This window comes from Balaenoptera musculus, chromosome 4, assembly GCF_009873245.2.
Source record: "Balaenoptera musculus isolate JJ_BM4_2016_0621 chromosome 4, mBalMus1.pri.v3, whole genome shotgun sequence".
In the NCBI taxonomy this organism is placed as follows: domain Eukaryota; kingdom Metazoa; phylum Chordata; class Mammalia; order Artiodactyla; family Balaenopteridae; genus Balaenoptera; species Balaenoptera musculus.
Genome location: NC_045788.1, coordinates 50980726 through 50994329, shown reverse-complemented (window position 1 = coordinate 50994329; position 13604 = coordinate 50980726). Strand labels below are relative to the sequence as shown.

Here is a 13604-nt window from a genome sequence, read left to right as displayed (position 1 = left end):
TGCTGAATTCTCTTAACTTTTGCTTGTCTGTTAAGGTTTTAATTTCACCACTGAATGTGAATGAGATCCTTGCTGGGTAGAGTAATCTTGGTGGTAGGTTTTTCCCTTTCATCACTTTGAATATGTCCTGCCACTCCCTTCTGGCTTGCAGAGTTTCTGATGAGAGATGAGCTGTTAACCTTATGGGGATTCCCTTATGTGTTATTTGTTGCTTTTCCCTTGTTGCTTTTAATATTTTTTCTTTGTATTTAATTTTTGATAGTTTGATTAATACATGTCTTGGCGAGTTTCTCCTTGGATTTATCCTGTATGGGACTGTCTGCGCCGCTTCCTGGACTTGACTATTTCCTTTCCCATGTTAGGGAAGTTTTCAACTATAATCTCTTCAAATATTTTCTCAGTCCCTTTCTTTTTCTCTTCTTCTTCTGGGAACCCTATTATTTGAATGTTGGTGCATTTAATGTTGTCCCAGAGGTCTCTGAGACTGTCCTCAATTCCTTTCATTCTTTTTTCTTTATTCTTCTCTGTGGCAGTTATTTCCACTATTTTATCTTCCATGTCACTTATCTGTTCTTCTGCCTCAGTTATTCTGCTATTGATTCCTTCTAGAGAATTTTTAATTTCATTTATTGTGTTGTTCATCATTGTTTCTTTGCTCTTTAGTTCTTCTAGGTCCTTGGTAAATGTTTCTTATATTTTCTCCATTCTATTTCCAAGATTTTGGATCATCTTTAGTATCATTACTCTGAATTCTTTTTCAGGTAGACTGCCTATTTCCTCTTCATTTGTTTGGTCTGGTGGGTTTTTACCTTGCTCCTTCATCTGCTGTGTATTTCTCTGTCTTCTCATTTTGCTTAACTTATCGCGTTTGGGGTCTCCTTTTCGCAGGCTGCAGGTTCGTAGTTCCCGTTGTTTTTGGTGTCTGCCCCCAGTGGGTAAGGTTGGTTCAGTGGGTTGTGTAGGCTTCCTGGTGGAGGGGACTGGTGCCTGTGTTCTGGTGGGTGAGACTGGATCTTGTCTTTATGGTGGGCATGGCCACGTCTGGTGGTGCATTTTGGGGTGTCTGTGAACTTAATATGATTTTAGGCAGCCTCTCTGCTAATGGGTGGGGTTGTGTTCCTGTCTTGCCATTTGTTTGGCATGGGGCATCCAGCACTGGAGCTTGCTGGCTGTTGGGTGGAGCTATGTCTTAGTGTTGAGATGGAGATCTTTGGGAGACCTCTTGCTGATTGATATTACATGGGGCTGGGAGGTCTCTGGTTGTCCAATATCCTGGACTTGGCTCTCCCACCTCAGAAGCTCTGGCCTGACACCTGGCTGGAGCACCGAGACCATGCCAGCCATATGGCTGGGAAGGAAAAACAAACACAACGAACAGATAGAACCCCAAACCAAATCGTAAAAGCAAAACTAAACAGACAAAATCACACAAATAAACATACACACAGTCATGAAAAGAAAACAAACTAACAACAGCAACAAAAAAATACGAACTGTCAGCACCCTCGGACAAGTGGTAAAAGCAAACCTAAACAGAAAAAATCACACAAAGAAACATACACATACACACTCACAAGAAAAAAAAAGGAAAAAAAAATGTTTAAATATTAAAAAAAAATTAAATTAAATTAAAAATAAAGAAAGAAAGAGAGCAACCAAACCAATAAATCCACCAATGATAACAAGCATTAAAAACTAAACTAAGATAAACATAAAAACCAGAAACAAATTAGATGCAGAAAGCAAACCCCAAGTCTACAGTTGCTCCCAATGTCCACCACCTCAATTTTGGGAACATTTGTTGTCTATTCAGGTATTCCACAGACTCAGGGTTCATTAAATTGATTGTGGAGATTTAATCTGCTGCTCCTGAGGCTGCATGGAGAAGTTTCCCTTTCTCTTCTTTGTTCACACAGCTCCTGGGGTTCAGCTTTGGTTTTGGCTTTGCCAAAATCTAAAGGTTCTTCCCCGCCCAGACAGGAGGGCGTTAAAGCAGCAGCTGATTAGGGCTCTCTTGCTCACTCAGGCTGAGGAGAGGGAGGGGTACAGTAGTCATAATTCAAATGCAGGATGAGCCTGCAGTGGCAGAGGCTGGCATGACATTGCACCAGCCTGAGGTGCGCTGTGTGTTCTCCCGGGGAAGTTGTTCCTGGATCACAGGAGCCTGGCAGTGGTGGGCTGCACAGACTCCCTGGAGGGGAGGTGTGGAGAGTGACCTGTGCTTGCACACAGGCATCTTGGTTTCAGTAGTGGCAGCAGCCTTAGCATCCCATGCCTGTCTCTGGGGTCCGTGCTGATCGCCCATCTCTGGAGCTCGTTTAGGCGGTGCTCTGAATCCCCTCTCCTCACGCACCCTGAAACAATGGTCTCTTGCCTCTTAGGCAGGTCCAGACCTTTTCCCGGACTCCCTCCCGGCTAGCTGTGGTGCACCAGCCCCCTTCAGGCTGTCTTCACACAGCCAACCCCAGTCCTCTCCCTGGGATCTGAACTCCGAAGCCCGAGCCTCAGCTCCCAGCCCCCGCCTGCCCCAGGGGTTGAGCAGACAAGCCTCTCGGGCTGGTGAGTGCTGGTCGGCACTGATCCTCTGTGAGGGAATCTCTCCGCTTTGCCCTTTGCCCCTATTGCTGTGTTACTGCGTGGAAACTTTTCCTCCTTCACAGCTCCCTCCCAGAGATGCAGGTCCCGTCCCTATTCTTTTGTCTCTGTTTTTTCTTTTTTCTTTTGCCCTACCCAGGTACATGGGGAGTTTCTTGCCTTTTGGGAAGTCTAAGGTCTTCTGCCAGTCTTCAGTAGGTGATCTGTAGGAGTTGTTCCACACGTAGATGTATTTCTGATGTATTTGTGGGGAGGAAGGTGATGTCCACATCTTACTCCTACGCCATCTTGAAGGTCTCAATTGGTTCATTTTAAAGATACATTTCCTACCTCTGGGTAGATATAACTTTAAAACATGTTTGAGAACAGTTAATAATTTAAAGGGTAAATCAAAGGATAAGAAATCTTTGTGGTTACTGCTCATTAATTGTGTGACTTTTTGCAAACAAAGCACCAAACTGTTCTATATATATTTCTTCATTTGGAAACTGCAACTGTGATAACCATTTACCTTGTGTATTATGGGGGAGGCAGTGGAGTGAGGTAGAAAGAACTCTGAGAGTTGCCAGATGTGGTTGAAAGCACTGATTCACTGTGTGACCATGAGCAAGTCATTTTACATGCATGAGACTCCATTTCTTCATCAGCAAAATAAGGATATTAGATGAGAGTGTATTGGGAAGGCTGTCCATCTCTATCCCTCTACAATTCTGAGTTGTAGTTTAAGAAATAAAATGTTAAAGTCTAAGGAGTAAGAGCCATATCAACAGAATTAAAGAGATGGCCAAAGTTGGGGGGAAAAATTGTTTTTTCTTTATACATCTGTACAGTCTCAGCCTCTTAAGTAAATAGAAACTTGGATTACTTTTATAGAAAGATAGAACAGTGTTTGCAAAGAAACAGAACTTTCTCTCAGGATGCCAATGAATTTGGCAGGCTGATTGCATTTGTGTTTCAAGAAGAAATGTAGCCAAAGGTCTCTGAAGTACATTGAAACATGACTTGCCCTACCCTCATATTCCTCCCACACCAAATGAGTTATTGTTTTTACAATCAAATTAGATTAAGGATTTTTGAGAAGTACAAGTGTGTCCTCATGGACCACACTTGTAAAGATAGCAAGTTGTATCATTATCACTTCCCCAAAAAGGTCTGATTTTTCTGATGCTTTTGGTTCTGAATGAGCCACACTTTATGTCAACAAAGAATCAGGGAAATTATTTATTTCTCAACAAAGACTAAAGTAAAAGAGGCCAGGGTAGGCACATCATAAATATTGTTGAATGAGAGTAGCAAACAATAAAAATTGGAAAAACAAAACAAAACAAAACAAAAGACAGAATAAGGATGCCACAGTGTCTGGAGAAGCATTCCATAGTGAAGTCAATTTGCAAAAAGCTAGCTTATATTTAGGTGACTCCCAACTAAACTGTCTAAGTTTCTGTAATATGGTACAGCAGGAAAAAAGAGGTAATTTTGAATTTTTCAATAAATGTACAATAAAATAAGATACAGTCATCTGTTTGTCCAGTTAAAAAATATTAACTGTGTGCTTACTCTGTGTCTAGCACATTCTGAATATATAGCAGTGAATTAGCATACAAGGTGCATTCTCTCAGGGAGCTTATATTCTGTTGGAAAAAAGGTATATATGAATGAAATATATATATATATACACACACACACACACACACATATACATATGAGTAAATATATCTGTGATAAGTGGTATGGTGAGATTTAAAATAGATATATGACTGGGGGTGGTTACTTTAATTCATTAGAGAAGGTTTCTTTAGGAACAGACATTTAAGTTACGATCTGAGTAACATGAAAAACAGTGAAGAGAACACTCTAGACCAACTAGTGCAAAGGCTCCAAGGTGGGAATGAACTTGTTAAATTAGCAGAACAGAATAAAAGCCAGGTGGCTGGAACACAGTAGACAAGGGAGGAAATACATGATGAATTTTCAGAGGGTGTAGGGGTATAAGGGATTTGTATTCTATTCTAGGTGTTGTGGGCAGCCATTTAAAGGTCTTAAGCAAGAACATGGTGGGATCTGATTTTCATTTAAAAGGACGACTTGGGCTGCTGTGTGTGAGAAAACAATTGCAATAGTCTAGGCAGGAGATCATGGGGCCTAGAGGATATCATCATGAATATGGAAAGAGGTGGACCTTTGAAAGAAAGAGTCAGTAGGACCTCATGATGGATTGGAGTTAAGTAAAAGAGAGGAATTAAAGAAAACTTGTAAAGTTCTGTCCTGGCCAATGGATGTGAGGGCATGTACTGGAATGGGGAACACTAGGAGATGGGCAACTTAAGATGAGATGAGATTTAAGAAACCTGTTTTGGGCTTGTTAGTTTTAAGACGCATATTAGACAATCCAAGTAGTGATGTCACATAAACAGTGGGGTACACAATTTTGAATTTCTGGGAGTATTACATATTACATAAATTATCTTTTTTGATTCTCACGTGATTCTCCTGTATCCAATCATTCCCGTTTCCAGAGGAGGAAAATAACATTTAGAGAGGTTGAGTAACTTCTCCTAGAGCATACAGTTCATAAGTAATAAATCTAGAATTCAAACCTTTCTTGCATCTCCAAACTGGATGCTCTTTCCACTATGTAATACCACAGTGAAGGCACCTTTCTAATGCTCTCTCTGATGCAACACAGCAAATGTTCACAGTGTACGAGGTACAAAGAAGCACAGTTGCTTTGATGCCATTATTCCCATTTGGTGACTTGGTGATCAGCAAATAGTTTGGCAATTTCAAGTTTGAAATCCCTGGAATCCACTCAGTGTGGAAGTGTAATGTCCACATTATTTTTTTTCTGAATTTAATGACTTCTGGAATACAACAGGACCATCCTTACACTTGCAACTAAAGATCTTATGAAAAAACAACTAAATTCTAATGCGTTTCTCAACAAATTTGGTTCATACACTTGTTAACCAAAAATTGCCAGTTCATTTTGTTACCATTTTGAAAAGAATCCTACCCAATAAAATAGCAGTAAAATTGAATACCTAGTTACTAAACTTTTAAAAATGTTTTCTAAGGTAGGGAAAGTATAAATCCCAATCAATGATGGTGAAATGCAGAGGAATTTATTATCCTATGGTCCAAAAGCTATGGAATTTGACATCGAATGTCCCAAGTTCAAGTCTTAGGTCTGGTAGATTCTCTTGGTGATCCCTCAAGTTGTTTAACCTCTTGCTTTCCTCATTAGTAAAATAAGGGTAATAATATTTATGCAAAAGAGTTGCTGTGAGAAACAAGTGGAATAGTCCTGTGAGATAACTTTGTACACTGGGAGTACCTGTTGGCTGCTATTATTATTCATATAACACTACACAGTATGTTTTATTTTGTATTTCTTAATAAGCATCATGAGCCCAATTCACTCTCCCTTCTGATAATGGTGAACTATTCCTTATGGTTACCTGGATAAAAAAGAAGAAAAATCGCCTGTATAGGGATGCCTCTCATTCTCCCTCCTCTCAAAAGCAAATCTCTTAAACTCCATCAGTCCCATGTTCCCACAGAAGCATGTTCATTATTGCTACCATACTACTCACATCAACCATGCACTCATATGAATAACAAATGTGTATTGAGGACCTACTATGTTCCAGGCTCTGAAGGAACTAAACATCAGTATAGAAAAAAGATTGTGATACATTTCTGCCCCTCCAGCAGTTCACAGTCTTGTAAGAGAATGTCTCCTCTGTATAAAGTTATTTATCTGTACATCCCTCTCCCCATCCTACACCTTTACTCCCAGCTATGAGCTCTAGAATGCCAAGAACGCTGTCTTGGTCATCCTTAGTTTCCTTTATAACACATAGCACAGTACATTTCTCTTGGTAGGTGTCCAATAATTAATTATTGGATCAAAAAAAATCTTTTGTAGTGTGTTTTTTAAAATATCAAGGTGTACTAGTGGACTAACAAGCAAGATGTTTTTCCTTATAATATCTCTCTGGTTACATTTAACAGCAAGTTAAAATTAGATCTTTTCTTTTTTTTTAAGAAACAAAACCATAGCAACTGTGATGTTGAATGTTTCAAAGAGCAAAATTTTAAGGATTCTCTTTTACTGGATTGCCCATGTTTGAGCTGCCTATTTCAATCAAAATGCTAATAAATAATTTGTTTTACTAATAGCCATGTAAACTACTGATTGTATCTATGAAGCAATAGAATCTCCCACGTAAAACAGAATGCTTAATGAAATGCTTGTAGAAAAAAATAAATGTGTAAATGTGTTGAAAATCCACTGAATAAATTTTTAACGGTTACCCCCTGGAAATGATTGAACATTAACCTCTCCTTGTTTCTAGTACCTGTATTTATTATAAAACTTTCAAGATTTTTCTGTTTCATATCAATATTTGCTGGAGATCTTTTCTTAAGGCATGCCTCTATGAGGAAATCAATCTTACAGTCTTCTAAATGAAAGAATGGGCGTTTTTACAGAATGTTATCAGTGAATACTTCTTTGACATACATAATGATTGTCTAATAGTTTTCTCTAAATGTATTTTTATTGAAGTAATGATTAAAGTGTAACTCAGTGCCTCAGGAACACTGACTAATGTCATGTTAATCAACTTGACAACTAAAAAAAAAAGAAAATGAAGAGGTTGATAGTTTAAATCTAGTGGTAGATGATTCACTTGAACTATCAAAGAAGAAAATGTACTTTACCCAGGACCAAATTTAAAACAAAACCAAACAAAGTCTAGCAAAACACCTCTCACAAAGTTACAAAACCATACCTTTAAAAAAAATCCAATTTTGTTTCTCTTAAAATGTTTAAATTAGCCTTTGATTCACAGCATCCATATTGATCAACATCTATTGAATGTCTACTCTATGCAAAGCACTGAACTAATGTCAAGATAAGTAAAGCACATTTCTACTTTTAGGGAGCTAAATATGGAAGAAATAAGTCATTCATGCATAATTGCAATGTAGAAAATAGGACTATAAATGACGTCAGTATTCTGAGGAGGGAGAGGCGGATAACTTCTGGCTAGGTTTGGACAGGTAGAATGAGGTGAGAACAGGTAGACGGCGAATTCTTAGCAGACAAACTGAAAATAAGTATCTTTTTGGAAGTAACAAGAAGTTCCCCTTGACTTCAGAGCAGTTTACAGAAGGTATGCTAAATAAGTCTGGAAACACATATTGGGCTAGCTGGTGAAAGGCCTTAAATTCCAAATTATTTAAATGGAGTTGTATATTTTTTTTAAAAAGCTGTAAGTGAGCAGTTTCATAACTATTCTGTAGACATGCAACAATTTTTTATAAAGAACAGGCTCTAAATCTGAAGCTGAAGTCACCCTGTTTGGAACAACACTGAAAAATATTGGTTGGGTTTGGCCATGCTTTTTCAGCCTGTACATTTACACCGCTTTTAGACATTAGGGTATTTATTCTGGGTTTTTGTGGGGACCTGAATTATGTGTTTCTTGGACAAATTTGGAATACTTGCTCTTCCAGATGTTTGAAAATGTTACAAATGTTTTTCCTCTGATTGCTCTATATATACAGTGTAAACTTTTTGCCCCTCTATTATTGTTTCTTGTAAAAAACTGCACTGAAGAACAAAATTATGATTTCTATAGAGAGGTTTAAGGACTAATGAAGAAATGCCCAGAAGCCTGTTTCTTAAAAACAATAAAACTTTCTTTCTTGCAAAGTAAAAAGGTGCCAAGTTGGGATGGGGGTGCAGACAACTGACAGGAAGATTGGACTAGGGGAATTTGAAGGAAAAGAGGCAGAGGGAGGGAGGGAGGTGGAGGGGAAGAGGGAGAGAGAGAGAGAGAAAAAAAACAATTACCTTATACAAGAAGTGGTTGTAAAGATAAGTTTATGTGTTCAAGAGATACGAAATAAATACAAAACAGAGAGGTAATGCCGCTGTAGATGTTAAAACTGTTACTAACTACAACCAACTACAGATATTCTGACACATTTTAGCTACTGCTGCTTGAAGTAGGGAGAGAGTTTAGAAAAGATACGTGGGAGATACTATGAAAATTTTGAAATAGCTCACCGACATTTCCTGTTTGTATTTTCGAAGCTGATTGTAAGAACAAATATGAATCAGAGATCCTTAAATCAGATATTTTGAGCTTTAAACAAGTCTCAAGTGCTTCACATCTCTTTTGCATTGCAGATAGTATTTGACAAAGAGGGGAACACAAATGTAGTTTCTATAGTATTCATAAGTATCAAGCTTTATTTGGAACTTAGCCACACTGCAGTATATAAATTTACTAAAAATTTCACATGATGCTTAAAAGAATTATACAATGCGTGTGGGGCACTGGAGTTGTGCTACTTCCATTTCTGCATCTCTGCTACTGAAACTTATCAGTATAAATGTGTCCATCCACTGGAGATCTTAATTCAAGGACTGAAGCTAACTTTTCTCAAACTAAACCATATGCGGCATAAAAGGGCAAACATAAGATAGAGTTATGGTAGACAGTTTTTTCCTCACCACCCTGAGTAGCCACACTAGTGGTCCAAAAGATATATTGGATGCCAGCAATGAATCCAAGAGAGGAAAAGAAAACAGGACCTTTCCCGAAGTAAAGCTGTGGTAATGGGTCTCATGATGACCAGTCATGGCTATCTCCTTCAATATTGAGCATAACACAGACTGGCAAAATTTTTAATCTTTTAGGTGTCTTCCCCCCCATAGACACAAAACTCTAATACATCATTATAAATCACTGGGGAAATATTTTTCTAGTATTCAACTTTTGCGAATTAACATCCAAGACAGCTGTTATTAAAATTATTTGGAATGCGATCTTTCATATGAGATAATTTGGATCATAATAGTAGATGTTTCAATACGTCCACGTTTGACCTAAACCTTTTTCTGATGACACAAGTACAGTGGTAGGGAGGAGGAAAGTGCCTCAAAAGTTATAGTCATACATACAGTTTTGTATCTTCCTGTACTTTCCTTAAGAATTACTGTGTCAAATTTCAGGGTCTTTTAAAGGTTTTCTGGGGCAAACCAGTCTTTCAAGCAAACAAATGAAAATAATCAACATCATTAACAAAATCATAAGATTTGAGAAGCTAGTCAAGACTTTGAGTCAGGCATTGTCCCTGTAGTAGATGAAAAGAAGCAAGAATGTTAGCTTTTATCTCATTATTATCTTATTGTAATACTCTGCCCTTCTTTCTTGCATTTTCTCTTTTCTTTGTGTTCTGATGTGAGTTTCCTATTAGCTATCCTAAAGAACAGCATGCTTTAGAGGAAGTACCCCAAACTAGGAGTTAGTGAGTAGAAGTCCCAGGGAGGAAATAGCAATCCAGGTTCTGCTAATGACCAACAGTGTGACTTTGACAAGCAAATTACCCTCTCTATTCCTTAGTTTCTTTGAAAAATGTGGTCCTTACTCCTATTTATCCTACAGAGTTGTTTCCAGGACAGGCTATGATAGGTGAAAGAGTCTTAAAAATAGGAACCAAACTGAATACATCATTATTAGGTCTTAACACATTTTATATTTTGAAACTAATCTAGAAGCAGAAATGGTATGCAGAAACCTTTGAGTCAAAAGACTGTTAGTTATATTTTTTGAACATTAGTGATTTAGGAAAATGCCTCATCTTCATATAATACAATATTGATACCATTGCTACAAAAATATGAATAAAGTAGACTGAAGATGAATATGTGACTCCATATTTAATGAGAAGGTGAAGGCCATGTTCTTCTGCTTTCAAGTCCGTTCTGAATAATAGTTACCTTTAAAGCTGTTTAAACTTGAGATTCCCATTCCTAATAGAAGAAACAAATTGAGGAAACATTGCGCTCATAACACTTCCGGAACATTTCCTTTCAGAGGAAGCAGCTGTGGTTTCTTTAGACTCCCAAGTCTATTATGCAGGTTAACAGTATATTTTATAATGAGTTCTAGACCACCTGCCTTCCTGAGGAAATTAATATTGAGATAGATTTTTTTTTTGGTCCTTTTTTGTCCTCAGTAGCTATGTATAAGCTTTTCCTATTCAATGAGTTTGGGCACCCCATAAAAATGTTCATTCAACGTTATTCAGCTATAGGTGGTTATTTTTTAAAGACACTGTCTAAATGTGTTTTCAACAAATTCTTGGTGAATTTTGAGACTGAAACATATACTTCTCTAGTAAAAACAGTCAGCAGATGATGTACATACAGTTTTACTTTAAGGTGATAAATACCTATAATGAATTAAAGTGTTTTCAATGAATTTGACTATAGTCTGACTAAATTAAAGCCACTGGAATTTCAAAATTTTGTTGTAATTATTTGTCTTCTTCTCACCCCTACAGGTGTTTCAGGGGGAAATCAATGGATTCAGGAAGCAGTAGGAGTTTGGAGAATACAGTAGATAGGGTCTATCCTGATCAACTTGTTCCAAAGATAAACACAAGCAAGAAAATGTCCACCTTAGCAAACCCACCCAGCAGCCTGGAAATGCCACAAGAGATTAAGAAAAGCTGTGGAGATAAACAGGTAGAAATCACAGCTGAGCGAATAAAAATGGCAAAGAGCATCAAAGAAAAACAAAGCAATGATTTAGAGAAAGTGGCCTTTAAACGGAAGGCAGAAGGTGAAGAAAAGCCAGCTGGAAAGAAACAGGCAAAGGTAATAGAATTTGACAGCCCATTGATCACTATGCCTCTGCCTCAAATCCCCTTAAAGAATATCATGGATGTGGAGGTGAAGTTGGTCTACGTTGATGAAGAGGACGTGAGCTATGAGTTTGTAGAGTCCTACATGTCCACTGGGAATCGGCCAACATGCCAAGCTGCTGAAATAGTAGTAGACCCTTTCCGTGTACCTAATTTCAGCTTTCTGCCTCAGATTGACAAATGGCTTCAGGTAGCCTTAAAGGATGCCAGCTCTTGCTACAGACAAAAGAAATACGCCGTGGCAGCAGGACAGTTCAGAACAGCATTGGAGGTATGGGATTAAAAAAAACATATATTGGTGATGGGAAGCTGTGAAAGGGAAAGTTGTGATTACATTGAGCAGTTCTGATTATACTGTAATGAACAGCGATCATGGGGTGAAAATATTGAATGATATCAAGACTATGCAGTTCTCAGTTTACATAAATAAGATGTGCCTGCAAATTAATATGCTTGTGTGCACCTGACATATAGAAATCACCCCAAAAGCACATCTCATGCATTTTCTCTAACAAACTCTGCAGTGGGTAACATATATTAAAATGCAGTTGGTTTTATAATTTAGATGTATACCTATAAAAACCATCAAGTTTTAGTACAGTGGTTGTGGGTAGAGTATAGATCCTCTAGAAATAGGCAGTTAATGAATATACAAATTGTCCCCTTTTGATATGTAGTGTTCATGATTAAACATAACCATCTTACTTTTTAGCATGGGCTGATAATTTATGTATAATACTGATTAAAAACAAAACAACACCATTTTACCTTACCATCAAACTTCCCTTCCCTTCCCATTCTACTGAGCTTTATGAATAATTATTTTTCTCTCTGCAAGCAGGTAAGTTGGTCAATATCTTGGCATAAAGAAATAGCCCATGGGCTAAAATAAATGTGAGAATCACCAATAAAACACAAAAAAGGTCATGGGAAAAACTGCACCATCTCATGACCCACTGAACTTATAAAAGGACCAAAGTGTGTAACTAGAACTCCCATTGGCTTGGCAACATTCGTGACTGCATATTTAATTAACTACAAAAAAAATTTCAAGGCATTTTATATATGCCTGGTGGCTACTGGAGATTTAAAAAATGAGTTAAGACAAGGTGCCTCCCTCTAACAATTGGTGAGGGAGAGAAAGCAGTAAACAGTTAAATAGAGATGGCATAAAGGAGTGACTGATCCACCATGGAACCTGGGGCATGGGCAGGAGTCAGATGTGAGATGTTTGTGATGCATATTTTAAAAGTATTATTTACACTGTTACTTGCAGGTTAAAAATGACTACATCTACAATGAATTATTAATGGACAATACTAGACAATGGTGCCCCTAAATATTTAAAAAGAAATTCTAGGCACAAAAAAGGAGGCCCAAAGAGACATGAAGTGGTGAGACAGTGCACAAACAGATGCATCTATAAATATTTCTGTCCTTATAAAGGATCATTTACACAAAGAAGCAAAGAGTGACGCACTATGTAAACTTCTGAACTACGTAAAAAGTGCCCCCAAATTAAGTTATCCACAAACCACTGAGAACCCTCTGCTGTTCTTTGAGCTAATGACCAGAAGACACTGACTGGGGAAAGGAAGCTAAGTAAAGACTCCAGGAAGAACCGTGGGCACTTCTGCTAGGGCTATTTTCAGGTGAAATTTGGTGGCAGGGCAGGGGAGGGTGTGGTATGCAGGGCTAAAGGTGTAATTTTATAGATAAAGGAAAAGAATCATTTTGGCAATGGGAAAAAAAGGCATAAAATAAGAAAGAACATAAACTTCAAGTTAAGCCTAGGTAGAAGTAAAAGATATTAGCAGTAACTGGAAGAAAATATCCGCTTTTCCCATAAAACCCAGTGCTCAAAACTGTAAAATTTGAATCAGGTTTTAATGACCCCAAGATGTGCAACTGTACTGGAAAATGCTTGTGTTCTGACTCTGCTGTACACATCCTCTCTCTCTCCCATTCCCTCTCCCATTCCCTCTCCCTCTCTCTCTCTCCCTGCTTCCTCCCCCTCCCTCAAGGGTTTTTAGGAAAGTGTTGGATGCTGACACTAATTACTGGTAATTAACAAAAGTAATTATTTTGAGACCAAAACTTAGCTTAGACATCTGGCCTAGCTTTTGTCTAATTACCTTGGGAGTTAACTTTGGAAATTTTACCTAGAATGTCTCTTAATAAACCAAAGTTACTGGGAATAGAAAAGATTTTTAACCTCTTTAACTCTTTCCTCTCCTGAATTTAACTTCTCTTGAATTTAACTTCTTCAATACTAAGGGTTC

At 37.9% G+C, this 13604-nt stretch overlaps 1 protein-coding gene across 1 annotated transcript in view; it reads left to right on the top strand.

Annotated features, from left to right (window-relative positions):
- The first annotated feature begins 10978 nt into the window (after positions 1–10978).
- Positions 10979–13604, top strand: part of SPATA16 (spermatogenesis associated 16) — a 237058-nt gene continuing 234432 nt past the window's right edge. The window contains exon 1 of the mRNA XM_036850729.1: positions 10979–11593. Within this exon, the coding sequence (XP_036706624.1) occupies positions 10979–11593 (615 nt within the window). The remainder of the gene's footprint in view (positions 11594–13604) is intronic.